Source organism: Botryllus schlosseri, chromosome 7 (genome assembly GCF_051294905.1).
Source record: "Botryllus schlosseri isolate E-star chromosome 7, Bs_hap1, whole genome shotgun sequence".
In the NCBI taxonomy this organism is placed as follows: Eukaryota; Metazoa; Chordata; class Ascidiacea; order Stolidobranchia; family Styelidae; genus Botryllus; species Botryllus schlosseri.
The window spans coordinates 8,289,070-8,316,096 of record NC_137242.1 but is presented as its reverse complement, the minus strand read 5'-3'; the positions used below and the strand labels follow the sequence as shown (position 1 = coordinate 8,316,096).

General features: G+C 41.2%; 1 protein-coding gene across 1 annotated transcript in view; it reads right to left on the bottom strand.

The window, feature by feature from the left end:
• Nucleotides 1–21,978: 21,978 nt before the first annotated feature.
• Nucleotides 21,979–27,027, bottom strand: part of LOC145443405 (uncharacterized) — a 54,847-nt gene continuing 49,798 nt past the window's right edge. The window contains exons 6-7 of the mRNA XM_080321374.1: nucleotides 23,700–23,935; nucleotides 21,979–22,170 (exon numbers count right to left, since the gene is read on the bottom strand). Coding sequence (XP_080177500.1) covers nucleotides 21,979–22,170; nucleotides 23,700–23,935 — 428 coding nt within the window. The remainder of the gene's footprint in view (nucleotides 22,171–23,699; nucleotides 23,936–27,027) is intronic.

Sequence of the window (27,027 nt, the reverse complement as noted above, 5' to 3'; positions counted from 1 at the left end):
CGCTTTCGCACTATTTCGATTTAGTGTAACAAAAACAACAACAACAATTTTCACTCTCTTGACTTATGAAAACAACAGACGAACCTTCATTCAATATTTTGTTTTTGTCAACTAGTTACTTTTTCATGAGACCCCCACAACTGTTACAAAAGTACGAAAGATATTTACATCGATACAAAGTAATCAACTTTACTCGATATTCTCACATTACGAAACTAAAGAATGGTTGGTTTGACTCTACAAACTGTTTCGTTACCTCAAGAACTTTATTGTCTGAATGGTTGTTCATGTGTCTTAAGAACCGAATAGTTCAACACAGCACTAGTACCAACAGAAACACCTGAGTTGTTAACACAAAAGTTTGCATGTGCGCAGTATGCGAATACCGCGTGTAAGTCCAGCGCAATTGCAGTATCCAACCGAGATTAGTTAACACCAATTTATTACAACGGAGCCACGTAAACTTTCGTGAATGTAAGGCATACTCACTTCTCGAGATTCTGTCAATGTCATAGCAATGAACCAGCTACTCCAACAACAGAGTACATACGTTTTCTAGTGACGACTCTCGAATCTTGCACACAGATCAATCTACTTTGCTAACGAAAAGTGCTGAGTCATCACATGACTATCCTCACAACAACCAGTAGATGGAGCTGTATTAAAATGTTCCTAACCCTCTGCACACCAGTGACAAATTGTTTTGTGAATCGAGTTGTTGTTCCACGTCAAGTCTCCGTGCTGAAGCGTACATTAAACAGCACAATCCAATTAAAACCATGAATCTATTTTCATTTCCTCACAAACTGTCACATACAAAAAAATAAATTTTATTCCGCCAAAAACATACTTGTAACCGATCGCTTTCATTAAACACACAACACCATAAAAGTATTTACTTTCTACAACACAGACATTCCGATGTAATCAAGAAATATTTTTCATTAATCATCGACTTCTATTTACGGTGTTGGTGTGTGCATGGCATACATGTGGGGCCCGTATTGAAATGGACACGACACGACTGAATGTAAGGAGATAGAAGTCTATCGCATAGATTTACATGTGGTCTTCGTTACGGTTTCAAAAACGAGTCATCTCTTTTGCATTGATCGAGACCGAACAAGTTAGTTACATGTATTCGCGGTCATGATTGTGTTTGTCATATGCGAATGATAGGGTTACTGTCAAATCTACATACAGCAACCTCCTGACACTCATAATAGTGTTTTCATTCTCTCCCTTCTTAATTGTAGATTCACGACAAGTATATTGTACAACTGGACAACTACGTTTAACAAGACCAACGACACTGAGCACACGCCTCTTACCCTAGTAACAATATCGTTTTCGTTTGGAAATATATTTTTCCCTGGAGTAACAAACCCTTTTTTACTTGGAAATATATTTTTTCTCTGGGTAACAAACCTTTTTCACTTGGAAATATATTTTTTCCCTGAGCAACAAACCATTTTCACTTGACGATTCACCGTTTACCTGAGTTAAAATATCATTTTCTTTTTGAGATCCGGCGTTTACCCAGTGTAACAAACCATTTTCACTTGGAAAAATACTTTTACCTAGAGTAACTAATCATTTTCTTTTGGAAATATATTTTCTCCTGGGTAACAAACCCTTTTCGTCTTGAAAACTATCATTTACCTGAGTACCAATACCGTTTTCACTTGGAAATCTATCTTTTCCCTAGGTAATAATACCATTTTCGTTTTGAAAACTGACACACACACACCGGACAATTTGATATTTTTGTATATTTTTACAACAGACGGCGACAAAATATACACCAACAACGACTCCATACATTTGTGTAATCAAATATTCAGTTGCTCTGATGCATCCCATCAAAATCATTGGTTACTCGCATGCAATAGCAATGTGCTGTTGTACATCGACATGTATGTTTCTGGAATTGGCGAATAAAGGGGTTTCCGATATGTCCGTGATGTCCGGGTTCGTGCTTTTGATTTTCCAGAGTCAAAATATCTGAATAAAACACCTCCTCGACTTTGGTAATTGGTTGGTACACGGATAATGGCGTTCGGAAAACGGATGAATTTATATTCCCCATCGCGCTAACAACTCCGGGTTATTTGCGAGTTTCTTCAGGTCTGTTTACTATATTGTGTATTTACTGGTCAATACATGTCGCTCCAGTCAGCTGCAACCGGATCACTAATATGAGAAAGTGTGTGGGCCTGATCCGGATATTCACGCATGAACCAACGACCAATATTCAAGTAAACATGTTACAGACCGTGTTTTGTCTCCATGAAAAATACCAATGCATACACCATCACATCAAGTACGTCACGATTGTTCACAAGTATCCGCGTAAACGAGGTGTACATACAATGTGTCGGTGTATAAACATCATGGAAAACAAATTCATGTTCTCAAGTATCACCATGCGCCGACTCTGTACATTCAATGTGGGCATAGATGACTTGGAGACAGGCAAGCAGCCATATTTGGACGTAACATGGTCTTAGTATGAACCGCCTCAACCCAACTTGTGAAAAATGAATCTCACACGAGTACAACCCTTTCACCGGTTCACACCTTGATTTTGCAAGATTGTCCGGATTTTCAAGTAGACTTGTATCGTGATCCAGACTTCGACATAATCGGTTTGCGTAACTCGCTCGATCCCTGCGTACCTGCTAACTTTTTCGCCGAGACCACAGTGTTTCACCTGGTTTTATGTATTTGGCGATCACCATCGTTATCAATCTTTCAGGTGATGAATATGTCGGATGTTGCTACTCCCACATAACGACTCCAGCTAAACATCGTGAGCAGTGACTCCGGATTGAAATCGTAAACATGGACTCTCTGTGTGTGTGTGAATCTCGAGTTCGATTACGATTTGATAATGTAATCCAAGGTGTATCTCTGTGGGTCGAAGACTGATTTCGTGTTAATCACACCACAAGAGGGTGCTATCTCGTAATTCTACAGGTCAACATAAACCGCGGTTGGAAACTTTTGGTCTAGTCCAGTGGTTCCCAACCTTTTTCATCTCGTGCCTCCCTTGGCCGAAATTTAAGCCAAAATTCCCCCCTTAGGATAAATCTGCCCGATGATTAAAAAAGATCATTTTTACTGCGCAAACACCTGTTGACTGAGAGAATAAGACGGGCTGTAGGCCTACCGAGTGTTTGTTTCTAGCAGTGCTGTAATAACACTTTGCAGACCACCAAAAACAATGGTCTTGGTTCCGATCAAACAAATTCTGGAAGGCTTGACTCGACAGACCCCCACGGCCCACACTTCCATTTGTGTTTTCGGCTTACCATGCACCAATCGCTAATATAACTGCTGTGAAAAATCGGTATGCATATAAGTTTACTGGTCTCGCGATTTTTTTCTCAAGCTTCCGTATGCATTTGGCCAATAATATTGGTACTTTCACATATGGCAGGGTTGACCAGACTCGAGTCTGACTCGAGTCACCATTTTCTGATGACTCGAGTCATTTTCTCGAAATACGGATACGACTCTACTTGCAAAACCGGAGTAGAATTCTCAAATTCCCACTTTGTGACAGGTTGACTAAAAAAAATGTCATCTTTCCGCTCAGAACTCAAAATACCGTTTTTCTTTCCGCATTGCTAGGTGGACGACTAAAAAAAAGGTCATCTTTTCGCTCAGAGCTACATTCACCGTGTTTCACTCCGAAATACCCGCCTACCCGCCGGAGCGTCACTTCTGTTCTAATTTACGCCATATCAGTCGCAACTTCCTCTAAATCTGACCTAAATTTTCAAAAAAGAGGACAAAATCTCAAAAAAGAGGACAAAAAGGCGTCCTCCGAGGACACTTTCAAAAAAGTCATAAAAAGAGGACAAATCCTCTTGAAAGGGGACGTATGGTAACCCTATAATACCATGACTCGGACTCTACCCTGTGCTCGGTGACTTGGACTCGGACTTGACTCAATGGTGAATTGAAAGTGATTCGAATTGACTCGAGTCAAAATTATGAAAGTGAGATTGATTTGTGACTCGGAGCCTCGAGACTTGGTTACAGCATTGATACATAACGTACACGTGATCAGATTCCCTTCTGGAGCTCATTGAAATTTAGGACATCCATTACATTTCGGCAACATTGCACCGAGTTTAACATGTCTTTTTTCGATCAGGTTGCTGTTCACTAAAAATAAAGCAAGGCTAGCGATCTCTTTGACTTGAATCGGAGACGTTGGAATATTTTGTCACTGTCTGAAAATGTTGACTTGAAAATATAAAATATATATTTTCACTAGAGGCCTTGTTGTGATAGATTCGGCACAACATTTGCTCGATTAGGATACATTTGATTGGGAGGCCGTCGCTGACCTACAAAATTGCAGAAAATATGAACTAGTTTAAAAAAGGGGGGATTTGTATGTGAAAAAGAGATTTCAAATAGCATTTGAACATACTTTCAGCAAAAAAAAACAGGCATAAGGAGCATACGTTCGAATATAACTGGTTGACTACATGACAGTTCGGACATGAACAATTTGGGAAATCCGTTACAATTCTAAAGTGGAATTCCTCCCTAAAAACTGCAAAATTCCCCCCAAGGGGGGAATTCCTCCCCCGTTGGGAACCACTGGTCTAGTCAATCCAGCTACGTATTGAAACGGTGTACCCACACAGACAATTGAGAAAACGTTGTCGTTGCCTGACCATATCCACGAGTAAATATGGGACTACGCGTAACGTTTCATAGATTCCTCTGGCCCCACACCGTGGTTTTACGACACAGACAAGATGCAGCGGTGGAAATATTGAAAATGAAAAACGATACCTTGGTGACATTTGATTTGGATTTTACACCTGATGAACCATACACTCGATTGGTACATTGGGATGACAACTCTATCGTGGAGGTCGAGGGAAAAGAAATGTACAGATTTGTTGGTGTTGTGGATATCCAGCGAAAATCAGGGTATATGGTTGTGTATGGTTCGCATATTTGACTGAGAATATATCGGTATGCATAATACCCTGTTCATTGTATCATACCATGTGTCATCTATGCCCACATTGAATGTACAGAGTCGGCGCATGATGATACTTGAGAACATGAATTTGTTTTCCATGATGTTTATACACCGACACATTGTATGTACACCTCGTTTACGCGAATACTTGTGAACAATCGTGACGTACTTGATGTGATGGTGTATGCATTGGTATTTTTCATGGAGACATAACACGGTCTGTAACATGTTTACTTGAATATTGGTCGTTGGTTCATGAGTGAATATCCGGATCAGGTCCACACACTTTCTCATATTAGTGATCCGGTTGCAGCTGACTGGAGCGACATGTATTGACCAGTAAAGACACAATATAGTAAACAGACCGGAAGAAACTCGCAAATAACCCGGAGTTGTTAGCGCGATGGGGAACATAAATTCATCCGTTTTCCGAACGCCATTATCCGTGTACCAACCAGTTACCAAAGTCGAGGAGGTGTTTTATTCAGATATTTTGACTCTGGAAAATCTAAAGCACGAACCCGGACATCACGGACATATCGGAAACCCCTTTATTCGCCAATTCCGGAAACATACATGTCGATGTACAACAGCACATTGCTATTGCATGCGAGTAACCAATGATTTTGATGGGATGCATCAGAGCAACTGAATATTTGATTACACAAATGTATGGAGTCGTTGTTGGTGTATATTTTGTCGCCGTCTGTTGTAACAATATACAAAAATATCAAATTGTCCGGTGTGTGTGTGTCAGTTTTCAAAACGAAAATGGTATTATTACCTAGGGAAAAGATAGATTTCCAAGTGAAAACGGTATTGGTACTCAGGTAAATGATAGTTTTCCAGACGAAAAGGGTTTGTTACCCAGGAGAAAATATATTTCCAAAAGAAAATGATTAGTTACTCTAGGTAAAAGTATTTTTCCAAGTGAAAATGGTTTGTTACACTGGGTAAACGCCGGATCTCAAAAAGAAAATGATATTTTTACTCAGGTAAACGGTGGATCGTCAAGTGAAAATGGTTTGTTGCTCAGGGAAAAAATATATTTCCAAGTGAAAAAGGTTTGTTACCCAGAGAAAAAATATATTTCCAAGTAAAAAAGGGTTTGTTACTCAAGGGAAAAATATATTTCCAAACGAAAACGATATTGTTACTAGGGTAAGAGGCGTGTGCTCAGTGTCGTTGGTCTTGTTAAACGTAGTTGTCCAGTTGTACAATATACTTGTCGTGAATCTACAATTAAGAAGGGAGAGAATGAAAACACTATTATGAGTGTCAGGAGGTTGCTGTATGTAGATTTGACAGTAACCCTATCATTCGCATATGACAAACACAATCATGACCGCGAATACATGTAACTAACTTGTTCGGTCTCGATCAATGCAAAAGAGATGACTCGTTTTTGAAACCGTAACGAAGACCACATGTAAATCTATGCGATAGACTTCTATCTCCTTACATTCAGTCGTGTCGTGTCCATTTCAATACGGGCCCCACATGTATGCCATGCACACACCAACACCGTAAACAGAAGTCGATGATTAATGAAAAATATTTCTTGATTACATCGGAATGTCTGTGTTGTAGAAAGTAAATACTTTTATGGTGTTGTGTGTTTAATGAAAGCGATCGGTTACAAGTATGTTTTCGGCGGAATAAAATTTATTTTTCTGTATGTGACAGTTTGTGAGGAAATGAAAATAGATTCATGGTTTTAATTGGATTGTGCTGTTTAATGTACGCTTCAGCACGGAGACTTGACGTGGAACAACAACTCGATTCACAAAACAATTTGTCACTGGTGTGCAGAGGGTTAGGAACATTTTAATACAGCTCCATCTACTGGTTGTTGTGAGGATAATCATGTGATGACTCAGCACTTTTCGTTAGCAAAGTAGATTGATCTGTGTGCAAGATTCGAGAGTCGTCACTAGAAAACGTATGTACTCTGTTGTTGGAGTAGCTGGTTCATTGCTATGACATTGACAGAATCTCGAGAAGTGAGTATGCCTTACATTCACGAAAGTTTACGTGGCTCCGTTGTAATAAATTGGTGTTAACTAATCTCGGTTGGATACTGCAATTGTGCTGGACTTACACGCGGTATTCGCATACTGCGCACATGCAAACTTTTGTGTTAACAACTCTGGTGTTTCTGTTGGTACTAGTGCTGTGTTGAACTATTTGGTTCTTAAGACACATGAACAACCATTCAGACAATAAAGTTCTTGAGGTAACGAAACAGTTTGTAGAGTCAAACCAACCATTCTTTAGTTTCGTAATGTGAGAATATCGAGTAAAGTTGATTACTTTGTATCGATGTAAATATCTTTCGTACTTTTGTAACAGTTGTGGGGGTCTCATGAAAAAGTAACTAGTTGACAAAAACAAAATATTGAATGAAGGTTCGTCTGTTGTTTTCATAAGTCAAGAGAGTGAAAATTGTTGTTGTTGTTTTTGTTACACTAAATCGAAATAGTGTGAAAGCGTCACCAATCATTGCGTATGTTCGTAGCCTGGAATATCGAATATTTTCGTGTGCCGTGAATATCTTTCATATACACTTAGTATGAAATGAGATGTGTGGAATAATAAGTAGTGTCCAACAAAAGTAAAACTTGTTGTGTTTGCTTGTGTACTTTTTATCATTGTTTGTTGTTGAAAGACGGGTGAGTTTACATTTAAATATAGTGAGCGGGACAACTCAAGTAATAAATTTTGCTCGGTTGAAAATCGACTCGTTTGAAAATACCGGTCAATGGAGTAACAGTATCAATATGAGTGGTATATTATTTTTCGCGAGATGTACCAATCTTCTAAGCCAGTGCTTTTCAACCTTTTTGAGCTCCGTTCGCACTTTTTTTGTAAAATAAATTTCATTCGCACCTACTAATCGAAAATTGTTATACAAAAAGAAGATGATGATAGGCCTACTTAACAAATTTTTTTTCAGATGTGAAACAAATTGGCTACTATGTAGCTCAAGCTAACAAGTGTCTCATTGAAAAGGCAACTTTTTTCGCTCGTTTTGCTTTCAATTATTTCACTAAAACACTTCTCGGCCCAACAATTTTGTTGGGAATTCGTACAAGAATATGTACTACTGCTTGGATGGCCAGGTCCTAAAAACTGTTTTGCACTGCTATCCAAAATACAGCGTATTTTTCGCAAGTGAAAAATACTTGTTGGCAGAAATCATTTTGAGAGCTGACATAAAGGTCCCGCGAGGCTGTAGTTTGTCGAAAGGATGAAAAACCCATATGTTTGTGTTGAGGCTTTTGCCTTTAACCTTTGTAATATAAGGTGCAAAACGATCAAGAAGAGTAGGCACATTAGAGCTCGTTACCTGATAATACGTTTCTCCAACTTCTGTATTTGTGAGAAGAGCAAAACAGCTCACGATACTGCGTGTTTTACTCTTTAGCTCAATCTTACTTGAGAATTACAGAGCTAAAGAATGACAGTTTAATAACGGTAAAGCAGCTTTTAGACTACCACAAAAATCCGAGTTTTGTGGCATCTCGCGACCCGAAAAGGAATTTATGAAAAGGAATTCACCCACCCATGAAAAGGAATTTATTTTTTACATTACAGTTGTATGCTACGATTTTACGGGCATGTATGACATACATAACCCGCACACCACAATTCTACCCAACACAGCTCCACAAACACGATTTCACGCGATTTCAAATTAGGGCGAATCAAATTCCTCTGCGTATCGCAGTTTACTACTATCTACTCAGATTGCAAGAACCGGACTATTTATTCCGTGCCGACGACGGAGCATATCCAATCCATCTCGAAAGGTTTGGCCGTCCAGCATCGGTAATTTTTAGACCAAGGTTTTTTCGCCGCTTATGTTTTCGGCACCGCATTTTTTCAGCAGTTTGTTCGCGAAAACATTTATCTTCATGTGCCCCGACGCAGAAGGGGTTGGCCTCGAAATGAATGAGTCTCATAGACCTGAGCTCGCTCATTACACACCCCTAGCTCATCCCAACGGTCTTCGACCATGTTTTCCAGAAAAAGCAGTGTCGGACAAATCTTTTCATGAATTCTTTTGATAAAGCCATATTAAATGCGTGTCTCGCTTATTGGCTACAGTACCCAACACAGTCATCTTGGATATGTAAAGACGATCGCAGGATTTTTTCCAATAACTTCAATAAATATTACGTACATATTAACAGATAGCTCTAGTACCGTGTCGACCCAAAATTTACCTTCAAGGGTAAAAATCAGCGTTACAGTAACTTGCAACTGTCAGTCTGTAATGATGGTATTTACTACTATCATCGTGCCTCGAAAATATGAAAATATGATGATTGTTTAGCGAAAGAAAGTCAATTTGACGTCATTTTTCCAGCCTGTCGCAGGTGGCTCAGATGGGCTGATATACTGTATGTCTGCTACTATAGAGATTGTAGAGATCTCTATACTGCCACTACACCAGCTTCCAAACCAGGCTTCTGGTTACGTAATAATTATAGTGCAGGAATTGTGAGAGCTACGATTAGTGGTGTGTCGTATTAAGTTTTTACAATTGCGTCGCAACTACAAATGTTACACTGATCTTGAATTTCCTATTAGGTTTATTTGAATTATTCTACGTCAGAAAAGTAAACAATTAATAATGATTTTCATTCGCCCTTGATCCGGATTTTCATTCGCACCGTTCGCACCATCTCCGTCATTCGCACTTGATCCGGATTTTCATTCGCATTATTCGCACCACCTTCGTCATTCGCACTGAATTTTTTTTCATTCGCACAAGTGCGAACCGTCACACAGGTTGAAAAGCACTGGTCTAACACATACACCGACAATGCAACCGAAAATTTTTCCGTTATCATTCGCTAAAGTAAATGTCATCACAATACTCATCAAGCTGTCATCTGTAAATCAAGATTACATCCAACTTGTAACTGTATCGTTTAACTACCGGGTTGCATCAGTTTGCTATTTTTGTCATTTAGTGACTGCTGAACATACCAAACGATACACATTCACTTACGAAATACTGTGTTGATCGTAATTTCCATCATCGTGATAATCGAAGTACATTTGTTTCGAGCTCATAACAACCGACTACTTCTCTATGACATGACGAATTTTTGAAAAGTTATGCTTAGAACAGTGCTTTTCAACCTGTGTGACGGTTCGCACTAGTGCGAATGAAATAAATTGTAGTGCGAATGACGAAGGTGGTGCGAATAGTGCGAATGAAAATCCGGATCAAGTGCGAATGACAATCGTGATTAATTGTTAACTTTTCTGACGTGAAATAATTCAAATAAACCTAATAGTAAATTTAGGATCAGTCTAACTTTTGTAGTCGCGACGCAATTGTAAAAACTTGATAGGACGCACCACTAATCGTAGCTCTCACAAGCCTTGGTAATTAATATTCCCGCACTCTAATTATTACGTAACCAAAAGCCTGGTTTGGAAGCTGGTGTAGTGGCAGTATAGAGATCTCTACAATGGCAGACATACAGCAGGTAGTGGCAGACATACAGTATATCCCTATCATTGAGTATATCAGCCCGTCTGAGCCTGCGACAGGCTGGGGAAATGACGTCAAATTGACTTTTTGCTTTCTTTCGCTGAACAATCATCATATTTTCGTAATAACTGTCCGATTTGCGCGATGCGCAAGGATGGTAGTATATACCATCATTACAGACTCACATTCGCAAGTTACTGTAACGCAAATTTTACCCTTTCAAGGGTTATTAAAGTATGGACCGCAAAGGGTGTAATTTTGGGTCGACACGGCGCCAGAGCTATTTGTTAATACGTATGTAATAGTGCAAAAAATCTTGCGATCGTTTTTACATATCCAAGATCACTGTGTTGGGTACTGTAGCCAATAAGCGAGACACGCATTAAATATGGCGTTATCATGAAAATTAATGATAAGATTTGTCCGACTGTAATTTTCTGGAAAACATGGTCGAAGACCGTTGGGATGAACTAGTGTAGGGGTGTGCAACGAGCGAGTTCAGGCCTATGAGACCCGTTCATTTCGAGGCCAACCCCTTCTGCGTCGGGGCACATGAAGACGTAAAGTTTTGGCGAACAAACTGCTCATAAATTGCGGTGCCTAAAACATAAGCGGCGACAAAACCTCGGTCTAAAAAATGACCGAGGCTGGATGGCCAAACCTTTCGAGATGGATTGTATATGCTCCGCTGTCGGCACATAATAGTCCCGTTCTTGCGATCTGAGTAGATAGTAGTAGGGGAGACCGAAGACAAATTTAACTAGGGGCAAATGTAACAATCGACCTCACCGCTAGTAGGATGGAAAAATCAGCTTGATAATTTAAGTGCGCATGCAGTAGTTATCTCTCCTATTATACCTGGAGTTACGTTGAGCAACGACGCGAAACCCCGGAATAATTAGAAAAAAAAACGAACTTTTTTACCCTTGAGTAAAGCTTTTCGGGTCTGCAATAATTTGTTTAGACCAGTGGTTCCCAACGTGGGCGATATCGCCTCCCAGGTGGCGATTCGTCAGTCCAGGGGGGCGAAAATAACCAAGGGGGCGGATACGGACGAAGGGGCGATAGGGGGCGATGGCGCGTTGAAATGGCTATATTGGCGTCCATGACCGTAACTGCCACATCCAAACCCCCAATTGGTATGGGGGCCCGAGTTCAAAGAGGGCCCACAATTTTTTCGTGAATTAAAAATAATTATATAGTATTATTTTAACTATTTAGGCAACCTTTTCAAAAATTTCGCACTGCGCGCCATTCCGTATCACATATTTTTTGCTTATTGGATACCCTTACTCCAAGAAATAATAGAAATGGCATCTCGGCGTAAGCTATTGTCACACCATGACGCACGAAGACATATGAAATTTCAGGTCATGTAACATGCGACTCCGAGAAAAGTGTCAGAACGAGAAAGCCTTGGCAGAAAAGGACTGCCTTTATGATGACCGACTTCGATATATATACGATATACATATATATTTAATTGTCCATAGGCGCCTGAATGGCTGGCGCCACATGTTCCTGTCCTGGCAATCAGAACCCCACAAAAATGCCATCTCGCAGAGAAAAATTAATTGCCAGTGCAGAAATACCAATTTGAAATCGTGTGCGTCTTTTAGTCTGGTACGTGTGGGCGATTTGAATATATTTTGACATAGTAGACAGGTTACGAAATGTCATTACGTAACGAAGTCATTATACCCACGGGTCCGCCTGAACATGTTCAATTATTATTTACGGGCCCTACATTTTCCAAGACACCTCAATCAGCTTTACCGGTGAATCTGAATACATGAGCAGAGAGAGGATAAGAAATTGACAGCAATATATATGCAATTCTCGATCATATTGACCGATTCAATCATGAATGATAGAAATTTTCCGCGCTTTGCGCGAATTAAGCCGACTAACTAAAGAGTCCAACAATTTGTGCTGAGAAGTAGCGGTAAAGAGGTATATCGGGGGAGTTGGGTCTGAGGGGTGGAGAAATTTGCTTTATCGCCCTGTGGAGGGAGGTCAGGACCAACGTATTGGGGCGGGGTCTGACGAAGTGCTGTTACGGTCCTTTTGGAATCAAGTCGGAGAAATCACCTCTTTTGTTAATCAACTCACCAAAATTTAGCTGGAAAAGAGTAGTTTCGAGGTCGAGCATTTTTTCTTAGTCAACTTGCCGGTGATTTCAGTCTGTATGGCCATTTTTCGGTTCCCAATATTTGGGGGGCGATGATCTATGTGGAGTTTGAAAAGGGGGCGATGAGTCAAAAAAGGTTGGGAACCACTGATATAAATCGAACGAATATATAGTTTATGCGTTTATATTCTCACGGATGTGGAGATGGGTATGGGTAGTGTTCAGCTTCTCGAGGCTTCATTTTCGATCCTCTATATTAGCTATAATAAAAGACTGTAGCATGTAGCTTCACAGTTACTGCCGTATTTTATTAGCAGTTCTTCGTGGGCGTGAGCGATACAACACCTTTTTGCATGTATATTTAACTTTATATTCGTTATTTGATTCAAGATAAATTAATCTGTCCTTCAACAAGTTAGCAAAATGTGATGACTGTGCATCATTAGTCATACTTCGAAAATTCAATTTGACTTGAATTGTGACTTGACTCGTGACTTGACTTGGACTCGTGACTTGACTTGACTTGACTCGACTTGACTCGATTCAACTTTGAAAATCGATTGACTTGACTTGACTCGAGTCAAAATATGCAATGACTGGAGATGACTCGTGACTCGAAGGTAGTGACTTGATCCCAACACTGCAGCATATACGAAGAACTGTTACATTATGTAAGTATTTGCATAGCCTCAGTTTGTACTTACCAGCCCAAATAGGGAATATTGAACGATTTGATAACATGCAATATACATTACCCAACTACATGTTCATGCGATACAATTCGAGCCTGCGCCACTGTTTGATGAGTATATAAACTATGTTCGTATTCAATTTTCATAAAACAAGAGTTTTTGTTGAGATAAGAACAGAGAAGATATTTGCTATTGGTATTACTACTAGTTTACAAATTCGTAACCTGTAAGGTCCGATCACTTCGTTTGTGGTCAATTTATTTGCGAGAGAACAATGTAGGCTCAGTAAGACGCACGATCATTAAATGATTGGTGCTCTAACGGGTTACACCAGCGTTTCGCGAACAATTCGAACAGTGATTTTTGTCGACGCCGATTACTTGATGACTTGGAATTGACTCGTGAATTTTTCTCCGAGTCACGAGTCAATCCTCATTTCTGATACGCCGAGTCAAGTCAAGTAATTTTTGCAAAGTGACTCGAGTCAAGTCAAGTCATACAAAAAAAGGTGACTCGAGTCTGACTCGAGTCAAGTCATGACTCGAGCCATCCCAATACTGGTAAGCTCTCTTGGTGAAATGTCATACATTGAATCGCTAAATGTTCATCGTGTACTGGTCACAGATGTAGAAACAAATCCGCGTCATTGTGGCATTTTTTTATGTCCAGCTGCATCGCTCGCATTTTTATAAAATTTACTTGAAAAACCCATGAATTCAAATTTCTGAAAATGTCAGCAATGGACACTATCTGTCTTGATTAGAATGTATTTCCTTTGAGCCCGCTAATCGTCGGTGATGTGATATGTGTTATTTCTCTCTTTCTGCAGCTCAAATGGGGGACTAATTAGCGGGGCACTGGCGATTTTTAAGGGGGCGGAAACGCTCAAGGGGCGATATGGGGGGTGTTGGGCTCAGGGGGGCGATATGGCGGGGTTTAAGAAAAATGGCTTCGCAGTAGATGATGTGGTAGTAGGACATATCCTTAATGAATAGTCAGAGCAAATTAACATTCCACGAAACATGTCAAATCGTGGAATTTTTGGTCACGTATCGCAACGATGTTTGCTAGATATGTTTTCATAAATGTATTGGGTCATTATAATTCATTTAAAACGAATTGCCCGTACTTTTAGATCGCCAATTTCCCGTTAAGACAATGCCGTCACGCTTGCTAGGGTCTTTTTCAACAAAATGTTTCGAATTAGGTATTATATCCCGCAGCGCACAGCGTGTGAAAATCGAAGAAGGAGGCACTGTTTATTACTTTTGTGAGTGAGGGCCCCTTGTACATGAAATTAGTTTTGATGCTTTGTGCATGAAATGAATAATTAAATATAGTTGTATTTGAGAGCTATAAAACTGAATCGTCGGAATATTTCTCCATCGTATCATAAAGGATGATACTATCTAGCGTTGTGGTTCACAACCTCACATGAACGTTATATAATATGAGTTGATTTGATTGCAATACATTCAACGTTAAATTATTAACCAGATACAGCACTAAATTCAATGTGAGCAGATATATGCATCCCATTCTCAGCTGACTTACTTATAGTTACACAAAGCACTAAGACAAAATCCAATGAAATGAATTTCCGCGTATTGCCAATCGCAGATGTGAATTCGGGATAGTTCGAACCACAGAGTATGAGACCATACCCAGTGGTGGCTCTACGATTGGGGGGGGGTAGCTGGGCGAGATTTCCGGGGTGACCCCCTATAAGTATGTAATCGCAGCTTCTGGGGGCTTCTGGGGGGCATTTATAGCAATTGGGCAGATCTGATGATTGATTCATCTGAACGCAATCACCTTCTTGTTGGTACAAGGATTTCCACGTCTATTCGCTACAAACCAGAAAAAGCGCAAAAACCAAAGAGGGGGGGCCCGGGCGACCGCCCACCTCGCCCACCCCAAAAGTCACTACTGACTATACCTGATTGTTGTTATAACCACCTTAATTTGACCATGAATACCACACACAATTATTATATGGTTAATATAGAAGAATGGTCCTCGAGCGCGATTAAAGCGCGAAATATTTCCAATACCAAAGTCCCGAAAGACCGACTGGACTTTGACCTCTTGCTAGGACCGAAACTGCCGCAACCCAAACCCCTAATCGGTGAGCTCGAAGGGTGCCCTAAATTATTTCGGTGAATGAACATAAATTACACATAATGTTTTGACGACTCCGCCACGGAAAAATACGCATTTCGGCATCGGCCATAACCAGTGAACCACGCCACGATGCACGAAGACATATAAAGTTTCGGTCAATATGGGACTTCGAGAAATGTGTTAAAAAGATTGTCAGCGAGAAAACCTTAGCCCAGTGGTTCCCAACCTTTTTCGACTCATCCCCCCCTTTTCAAGCTCCGCACCGATCATCGCCCCCCAAATATTGGGAACCGAAAAACAGCACTTCGTCAGGCCCCCAAAAACGTTGGTCTTTGGCCCCATAGGATGATATACCAGACTCCCCTCAGCCAGTGGGCTTTTTGTCGCTATACATATCGGCTATACCCTGCTTCATGTACTGCTTGGTGGTAGGAATCACCGTATTTCGCCCAATCGCGCGAAGCGCGACAAATTTATATAATTCATGTTTGAGTCGGTCAATATGATCGGGAATTGCATAGATATTGCTATCAATTTTATATCGTCTTTCTGCTCACGTAATCAGATTTTCCGGTAGAGCTAAGTGTGGTGTGTGTTGGAAAAGGTAGGACCCCTAAATAATAATTTAACATCTTCGGGCGGAATCGTTGCTATATTGACTTCGTTTCATGATACTCTTTCGTGACCTACTATATCTGCTATGTCAGAAGATATGGAAATCGTCAAAACGTACCAAACTAAAAGACGCACATGATTTCAAATTGGTATTTCTTTACTGGTAAATAATTTTTTCCTTGCGGGATGGCATTTGTCCTGCAGGGTTAAGGTCGCCAGGACAGGAACATTCGGCGCCAGTCATTGAGGTGCCTATGGACAAGTAAACATACATCTATCGAAGTTTTCGGTCAGCACGAGGGCATTCCTTTTCGGCCGAGGTCTTATCGCTGCTGATCGTTCTGGCATACTTCTCGGAGTCGCATGTTACATGGCCTCTAACTTCATATGTCTTGGTGCGTCGTGGCCCTGTAATGGCCGACGCCAAAGTCTCACATTTCCATAAGTCATTCGTATTTTTGTTGGGTGACTGGTATCCCAAAATCAAGATGTATAAAAATATTAAATCGCGCATAGCGCGAAAAATTTTTGAAAACGTTGCACGAATTTCTAAAAAAGTTACTCCATAATTTTTGTTAATTCACGAAATAATTTTGGGCCCCTTCGAGTTCGGGCCCCCTACCCCAATTGGGAGGTTTGGGGTGCGGCAGTTACGGTCACGACTCCAAAATAGCCGTTTTAACGAGCCATCGCCCCCCTATCGCCCCCTTCGTTGTTTTCGCCCCCCTCGTCCGTTTTCGCCCCCCTATCGCCCCCTTCGTTATTTTCGCCCCCCTAGACCGCCAAATCGCCCCCTGGGGGGCGATATCGCCCACGTTGGGAACCACTGCCTTAGCCGAAGAGGATTGCCCTTATGTTGACCGTAAACTTCGATGTATATAATTCTAATTGTCCATAGGTGCTTAAATCGCTCGTGCCGAATTATCATGTCGTCGCAATCTGCACCGCACAGGACAAATAACATCCATCAAAGAAAATTATTTGCCAGTGATGAAATACCAATTTTGAATCGTGTGTTTACTTTTGTCTGTTACGTTTATGCGTTTCAATATCTTTTGACTATATAGCGGCAAGAGGTAACAAAATAACAACATGTAACGAATTAATTGTACCAATGGGCACGCCCGAATATGTTAAATTATTAATTACGTGGTCTTCATTTTCCAATACAACAGCTTACTCGGCGCTACTGGTAAATCTGATTACATGGGCTGAGAGGATGAAAAGTTTATAGCGACATATACCACCTATTAATTGATGCATTATAGAAAATTTTGGCGCCTGCGTCGACCAGGCTACACAAACTTTGCTGACCATCGAAATTACGTGACGGGGTTCGTGGGGGTGAAGCTCTCAGATGTTTGGTTTATCATGCTATGGGTGCACAAGACAATCGTTTTTTAAAGGGACTGACGAAGTGCTGTTACGGCCCTCCCTCTTACCCATTGTCTTTATTACAGTCCTTGCATGATTAGGTGGCGGGGCACTGGAGCACGATAATTTTTGAAAGGGAGGGCTGGACGACAAAGGTTAAGAACCACTGGTTTAGAGCAATGACGATTTTCGTCTTTTAAGGGGAACTCGGGGATAGTTGCAGGGTCCTGACCAGATTATAATTTATATTTTCGCGTTCAGTGCGACAGTAGCTTCTAGGGGCGGTGTTAACCTCTGAAAGATTCAGGTTCGTGCGAACGCAAGTCTTTTTGAGAAAGGTTCTGTGTGAACGCGAACTTGAACCCTTCGCGACGATGTATTGGTAATTTCCACCCTACATTTCAGTGAAGTGATAGCCTATATTAATGTACATGTACAGTACACGATACCTAGCGACAACTATAGGGCCACATAATGCCCCAATGCTGAAGTACATATTGACGTTTGAAACGTCGTCAAATGTATCAACTGCAACAATCTCATTAAATCAATATCTTCCGTCGCTTTGCCAACGATTTCAGCGAGGGCTTGCAAGGGAACATACGCTTAGGCCAGACCGGACAACGTATTCGGCGTCTGAGTATTGCTACATTCATATTGAGCTGAGTGTAAAACGAGTCTCTCTAGTTGCTACCGATATTAGTACTTAACAAGTTATACAGCAGTACCCAACACTAGGGATGGCGTGAACCTCTGAAAGGTTCAGGTTCGTGTGAACGCGAACCTTTTTGAAAGGTTCTGTGTGAACGCGAACGTGAACCTCATGACGTCACGTGACGTCATATTGCTAATTCCAACCCTACATTTCAATTAAGTGATAGACTATATTAATGAACAGATTGTACACGATACCTAGCGACGACTCGGGCCACATAATGACACAATGCTTAAATACATGTTGGCGTTTGAAACCTCGCTATATGTATCAACTGAGGCAGTCAACTGATATGATACTCCCATAAAATCAATATCATTCGTCACTTTGCCGACAATTTCGACGAGGAGTTGCCAGTGAATATAAGCTTACGCCTTAACGGTCTTCGCCAGACCGGATAATGTATTCGGCGTCTGACTACTGCTACATTGATATTGGGCAGAGCGTAAAACATGTTTCCATATTTGATACCGATATTAGGCTACCCCGCAAGTGATACAACTGTAGCCAACGCCTCAATCGCACGGATTTTGTTTTTATGATAGAGTAAACATGAAGTCAAGATTGACTGCTAGATTTATTACATCAAAAAGCGATATCAATCTCATTGATTGGTTGAATAAGCATCATTCGCTGACTACAGGTACTGCATGTCGCTCGTGATGTTGCGTGATTGCGGGTCAAGCTCACAGCAGAGAGTCACTAAATATTCATAAACGGGAAGCTGAATATTTCGTGCAAACTTTTGTAACAAAGCAAGTAAAATCTTTGAGATTGTCAATGAGCATGCTCGTTTTGTGTTGATTTTCTATGCTGCCAGCGTCATGCATAGAGTGGCCCGCAGTTGAAATGCAATAAGTTCGAACCAAAAATATCATATTGAATTGAAAATTGTAATATATGAAAAAGGTTCACAGTGCAGAACCTATCAAGGTTCTGTTGTGAACGCGAACCTCTAAATTTCCGAGGTTCACACACAGAACGCGAACGTGAACCTCAAGTTCACACCATCCCTACCCAACACCCCATAATCGCACGGATTTGGTTTTTATGATACAATAAACATATGAAATAGAAATTGACCCCGTACGTCTGCTAAATTATTTAACATTAGACAAAGATATCAATTTCATTGATTGGTTTTAAAATAAGCATCATTCGCTGACTATACCTACATGTAATGTATTTGGCTCTGGATATTTTGTGATTGCGGGTCAAGCTCACAGCAGAGAGTCACTAAATATTCACAGACGGAAAGCTGGATATTTCGAGCAAACGTTTGTAGCAAAGCAGATACTATTCGTGAGATTGTCAAGGTGCATGCTCGTTTTGTGTTGAATATTTTATGCTGCCAGCGCCATGCATAGAGTGGCCCGCAGTTGAAATGCAATAAATCATAATCTAAGATGTTATAATGAAGTGCAAATTGTAATATATGATAAAGATTCACAGTGCAGGACGTACCAAGGTTCGTATGTGTGAACGTGAACCTCTAAATTTCCGAGGTTCACACACAGAACGCGAACGTGAACCTCACGTTCACACCATCCCTTGTAGCTTCCATTCAAGATCACAACTGGCAAGGCCAACCAAAATTGGATTAGCCTGACCGCAAAAATTGGGATGTTGATGACTAAAATATAAGTTCCGACGTATTGGCGTATCCATGCAGGGGCCAGTCACATTATTCGAAGATCCTCGTATACGACCATAAAGTAGACTATTCCGCGTAGACACCGACATCTACGATATTGAAAAGTCCAAGTGCCAAATGAGCCCACCGGTATGCAGAGGCGAGTGACAATTAATGCATTTTGACCGAAAAGGTCGACCACATTTCGAAGTCAACGTGATTGACCTTGCTCATCCAACCCCCCCCCCCAATCCCCCGAAAAACGTCTCTAAACAGCAAAATGTTTGTATCAGTAGGCTATTGGCAATTTAGAAATTAATATGAGTCTGCACAGCAGGATATTTCATTTCAGATGGCCATTCTGTTGATGTGAGCCCTGGAGTTTTACTAGTAATGAAGCGAAACTAACTCGTGATTTTCCGAATTAAAATAAATGCAAATTAGGTTAACAACTATTTTGAGGCTTCGCGGACCCCTGAAAATGCTTCGCAGACCCCCAGGGGTGCGCGGGCCCCCGTTTGAGAACCACTGAAGTAGATCATGGCAGCCAACCTGTGCCCCGCGGGTCAAATGTGGTCCACGAGAAGGTTTTGATAGGCCCGTCAAGTACGTAATCATGCCTCATACTACGAAAAGCCAACTTGACTGGAATTTTGACTTGACTCGTGACTTGATTAGACTTGACTCGAGTCACCTCCATAAATCGAGTGACTTGACTTGACTCGAGTCACCTTCGAAAACCGAATAACTTGATTTGACTCGAGTCAAAATGTGCAATGACTCGAAATGACTCGTGACTCGAAGGTAGTGACTTGATCGTTGATCCCAACACTGCTATATGAATCAATTGTTCTCAACCGGGGGTGCGGAAAGCATTTTTAGGGGGTCCTCGAAACCTCTAAATTTGAAAAATGTTAATAACTGAATTCGTAATTTTTTAATTAGAGAAAGTATGAGACACTTTCGCTTCTTAATTTGATTTCAAAAACTTCAAGACTCACATCATTAGAATAGTAGTCTGATATAAAATATCCTATTGTGCAAACTCATTCCAATTGTCATTAGCCTACTGAAATTCCTGAGCTTGTTTACTAATATCTCCCAATGAAGTGATTGAAACCTCGCCACGAAAGCCATTTTCTCCTGTGATATACATAACCACAATTCCAGAATAATTTCAAGACGAGATGTTATAGAGAGAAATTACTATGCTGGACGTTATATGTTCATTTAAATAGCCTAATACTCTGTTTCTCAATTTTGGTGCGATATATCTGGCGATCATATCACATTGTGTCGTATGTAGAGTTCCGCGTTAATAGGCCTACATTCGCCAGTCAGCACCTATCTTTGTGGAAATATTCTCGGCAATCGTTCATATCAAATCGAAGACAGGGACTTTAAAGACAATAAATACAGCTGCAAAATTTGCTTCGAAATAATAATATTCTGCCCATTTTCTACATTCACGAAAAGTCATTTTGTAGCTGTTTTTCACAAGCCTACAGTTGGTATTTGCTCAAGACAGATGACGGTTGCGCGATAATTGAGTTAAGTTTGAGCGTAAATTTGAAGGGGTGTGATGAGATCCGTGAAGGTCCAAAATGGGGTCCCCAAAGGCAAAAAGGTTGAGAAACACTGATATAGATGGTAATCGGCGGTAGCTACTTTTGAAATGGCAAGATTTATCTTCTGGACCAACGTAAAATGAAGGACCGACACTAGAAATCGGCACAAGCCTAGAAGATAAATCAAGTTACCTTTTTTTAGTGTATATTTCACGGCAATTTCATAACTTTTAAACATAAGAAGTGCAAAAAAGTAATTTGGCTGAAAACTGTTCAACTGGGAGCAGTCTAAAAATGTAAACGCCGGAGTAAGTAGTGCGACTAGGCAAAATCTCTTTGTTTTATTCTGACTGACCATTCTGATATGACCGGGAATAAAATAACCTTTCTTTCCCGAGACAAACTGGACCATTACTGCATTGTCCTGTTGCTTCACTATCGCATACATATTATGTGTTTTCGAAACTATTCATACAATGAACCATTGTGCAATGTTAGCACAACCGTTGTGCGATTTTATCCACCGTGAATCGCTGTGATTTTGTTGCACTCAAATTAACTTTCATTCAGTTGCAACTGAAGAATAATATTTGCTTGTTGTCATGGATTGGTTTCACATACTACTCCGTCAGTTGCTATAAACGTAGCCTGCCAGTTATTGAGTCCAGAGCCCCAGCTATCCCGCTCCAGGTAAATCTGAGTTAACGCTCCACCAGACCGAGGACTTCCGGAGTACCAAGTAAACTTATCGGATGATATTTCCTGTCCTCCTCTGTACGTGACAGTTGACGCCTGTTGGAAACCAAAATAATTATGTATTAAGTATTAATTAATGTGGTTCAAGAATTGGAATATAGTAGCCTACAAGCGGGGACGGAATATGATCTAGGATTCATTGGCGGGACTGGGCTGGGAAATATCAGCACATGTCGCCATGTGCGTCGATGTGTCCATATAGCATGCAATCGGATCTTGACAAGAGTGGCTATGAATTCTTTTTGTGCGAAAAATAATTGAGTCGGCAGATTCCTCGTCGTTGAAAGAGGTCGCCCACACTTTCGTTTGTGTGTCTTGGAGTCGTATATTATCAAAAAACCCTAACTACATTGTGCTATGTGTTCGTTTACCATCTCAAATTAGTACATTGAGCCCAAGCGATCTGTTTAGCTTCCGTGTTTAAAGTCGCATCCCGCGGTGACGTCCTACTTGGTGATGCGGTTGTTTTGCTGATATGCAATTTTCTATCCAGTCCTGTACTAGTTGTTGACGAATGTCTGCCAAAATCAATGGTTCTTAACCTTTTTATCTCACGGACTCCCTTTGGACCGTCACAAACCCCCACAAGTTATAGTTCAGATTTTTTATATCAATAATTGTGCAACCGTCATCTGTCTTGTGCAAATGTTACCTGTATAGTGTAGTGATAAGCGGCATCGATATGACTTTACTTGAAATTAAGATCACGTCTACTATTTATGTAGAAATTGGAAGCTTTTAATACTTAAAGCAAAATTTGTAGCTGCATTTTGTGAAATATGTCACCGTGTCTTGAAAATCCGCGCCGTCGATTAGGTGGGTGAGAGCCGAATATTCATCTCCACAAATGTGGTGGGGAATGCAATAATACCGCGTAACGCTTCCGACAGCATTTTGGGGTATGATTGCTATGTACGGTACATGGCACAAAAATTGGAGAACCATATTTTAATGAACATATAACATCCCGCCTTGGCCGTTCTAACTATAACTGCTCATCTTGAAGATATTCAGGAATAGCGGTTTATCGTATCCAAGTATAGAGAATGGACTTTTGGTAATATTTTTTCATATAGCCCAACAAAACATCTCTAAACACACAGCAATATATTTGTATCAGCAGGCTATTGGCAATTTGCCTTATAAAATGAGTTTGCACAGTAGAATATTTCATCCCAGAAGCCTATTCTTTTGACGTGAGTTCTGAAGCATTGGCAGTTATGAGGCGAAGTGTCTCGACTCGTGAGATCCCTACAAGTAATTTCGAAAAGAGTTTAGCACAGTGGCTCCAAACCGGTAATCCATGAAACACTACGGGTTACGTTACATGAGCTAAAGTCTCAGGGGTTTGCCGGATGACAGGTCACGCATTCAACTCCTGCATATGATTTGGTATGATTCGCGCGTTTTGTACATGATTAGTTGCAGGTATCTGTATCAAATAATACTCTTGGAGAGAGCCAGTGTATATAACACTACTGACGTCCAGCTAGCCATTACAGACAGTCTTGAAAGTCATGCGATTTCTATTTATACGAGGGTTCATCCATGGAATAGATATTTACCGATGGATTATAGCCCATTCCCAGTGTAAGTAGAAAATCTTGCGCACTGGCTGACATGCTCTCAAGAGCGAAATTCAGCAGGTCGGTGACTTGACCAGAAGTTTCAATCTCCGCCAACAAAGCTTCCTCATTAGCGCATGCTGCAGTAGCCAGGGCGACATTGTTCACCCTGCCCTGAACAATTGTGAAGCATTTTTCAGAGTTAAGCAACCCGCCTTTGCGCCTGCAGTTTTCTTCTGTAATTAAAATGAATCAATGTCAGAAATTGTCGCTAAATTCTGTGTAACTTTGCATTTATTCATAAGTTAAATACCGTAATAAATGATCAAACTGAAATACAAAAGAACAGTTGCATCGACTATATAGACCAGTGGTTCTCAACCGCCGGTCCGCGATGACATTCCTGCCGGTCCGCCAGGTATATTACAATTCTGTACCTTAAATTCAAGATCCAATGTTGGAGGCTTGTCCATTGATAAAATAAATAAAACATCAAATATTAAACTGATGCAGAACTTCGTGAGGTAACATGTTCGTCTTCATTTAAAGTTCAAGACAGGTCATTTGACAACATGAGAGCGACAAATACAGAACAGGTACGAGCTGACTCATCCCTGAAGGGCACAGTTTGCGCGATCATTCGTTTTAGATCCTTCATTTTGTGCGGACCGTAACTGAGGTACCCCAAACCAGACTGTTATGTTCTTGATCTAGTTTGAACAATAACTCAATACGACGAGGTTGCAATACGAAATCAGTATATTATCAGCAGAATAACTTTAATACAGGCGACACGATCCAGAGCGCGGTTAAACGGAAGACCACGAGACAACAGAACACAGGGTATAAATACAAGCATGACACACGTGGAAATAATGATTGGCTGTAATTACTAATCCTATAGAAAGGAAGAGTTGTACGACACCGAACACGGTGTTGCACGAACATAACAGTCCTCCCCTGTAAGTTAGAGGGTTGCCCACATCTACGTAGGTCTATAGAAATCGGTGGGTTTCCTATTTCTAAGAGGATAACGTCTACCCGTCGTACGGACAGGACTAGCTGCAGGACCTTGTGCCCTGTTCCTAACCAATGGTTGCTCAGCTTGTGACTGTTGAGGCTGAGCAACTTCCTGTGTGGCTGTATTATTGCCAGCTGAAATCAAGCGTGGTTGGAGTTGGTTTTTGTGCCTTCTCCAATACCCATGATCTGTTTTTAAAATGTACACAACACGCCCCAGTATTTCCGTCACCACGCCAGCAACCCACTTTGGTCCGCTTCGGTAACTGCGAGCGTAAACCGAGGAACCAATCTCGAAATGAGTGAATGATTGTCCAGGCCTAACGGGTTTCGATTTGTCGAAGGGCGAGCAAAACTTAACAAATTGCGCGGCTGTCGACCATGTAAAATCTCGGCAGACGTTTTCCAGTCTATGCCCGGGTGCGGTGCACATCGGTACGTAGCGAGAAGTGTTTGGAGCGCGAAGTTGAGATCTTTTCCCCCGTCGCAATTTTTTATCAATCCAGCTTTTAGAGTCTGGACGAAACGCTCCGCTTCCCCGTTCGAGGCAGGGTGAAAAGACGGTGATATGGTATGGCTGATTGCCAAATTAGAACAAAACGTATCGAATTCATTCGATGTGAATTGCGGCCCGCCATCCATGACGGGCATGCCTTCAATAGAGAAGACTTCCCGCACAGCGTTGACCACACACAAGGTTGTGGTAGAACCGACATTCATTACTTTAACGAAAGGATATTTCGAATGCGCATCGACGATGACAAGAAACATTTTATTGTTGATTGGACCTGCGAAATCCAAGTGAATTCGTTCAAAGCTTTCAGACGTTTTGGGCCATTCGCGATACTGACGATCAGGCGCTTTCATTACTTTACGGCAAGCGTCGCAACTCTTAACGAGATTTTCAATATCGCGATTAATGGAAGGCCATGCGATGTAACGTCGAGCCATCTGCTTCATTTTCGCGATACCCCAATGTCCTTCGTGCAACAATGATAAGACTCGAGAGCGAAGTGACTGCGGAATTACTACGCGCTGGAAACCATCAATATTGAGCATGACTATGTCTTCGTGCAGAGAAAGCGAATGTTTGCGAGTCGAAAACCAAGAAAAATCATCAATGTGCGTCTTTGGATTCCAATTACCATGAGTGACAGATAATTTTACTAGTTTCATGGTTTTGTCCTTCAGCGTCGCGTCGGGAATTTCATTGCGAGTTAACGGTAAGCCATCAAATGCCATATTAATTGCGTGAACGATCTCCGCGTTTTCACGAATTTCCAGTTCGTCAAACTCAGGGTCTGAACCCTTTGGTAACCGAGATAAACCGTCGGCGTTTCCGTGCTGATCAGTCCGTTTATAGCGAATATCGTATTGATAAGCCATGAGCGTTTAGTGCCCATCGATGTAAGCGTTGCGCTGTAATCACGGGAATTTTCTTGTCCGGCGAGAAAATAGCTAAAAGCGGTTTGTGGTCCGTTACGAGCGTAAATTTTCTACCATACAAGAACTGACGAAATTTAGTGACTCCGTAAATGATTGACAGAGCTTCCTTTCTCGATTTGAGAGTAGGATTTTTGCGAATTGGAAAGCGTTTTCGATGCGTGCGCGATCGGTGTCTCTTCGCCATTGTGCTCGATTGAGAGTACAGCGCCGATTCCGAATTGAGAAGCATCAGTTGACAAAATGAGCTGCTTGGTTACATCATAATGAGCTAATTGCGTAGCGTCGATTACGTCGTTTTTGAGAATGCGAAAGGCTGCGTCACAGTCCGTATTCCAAATGAATTCCGCGTCTTTTTGAAGACGGTAGAAGGCAGCGGCTTTATTCGTAAAATTAGGAATAAACGCGCGATAATAATTGACTTCGCCCAGGAATGCCTGTAGCTGGCGAACATCCTGAGGTTTAGGCAACTGTTTGATTGCTTCAACGGATTTGTGAGACGGGCGTTTGTCGTCCTTGTCGATTATGTGACCAAGATACTCGATACTACTTTTGAAAAATTCACATTTAGCGAAGTTGACGGTGAAACCGTATTCGGTGAGGCGCTCAAAGAGTAGCGATAAGTTGCGAAAATGATCGCGTTCATCAATGCCAGGAACGATTATGTCATCGATAAAACTAACAACACCGGGTAAGCCGGCGATCATGGCATCAATACAGCGTTGAAAATTTGCGGGACTAGATGCGACTCCGAAACACATGCGTCGATAACGGAATAGACCGAATTGCGTGTTGATGACACACAAATTCTTCGCGTCATCATCTAATTCTGGCTGAAAATAAGCATCGGCTCGGCAAGATCAAT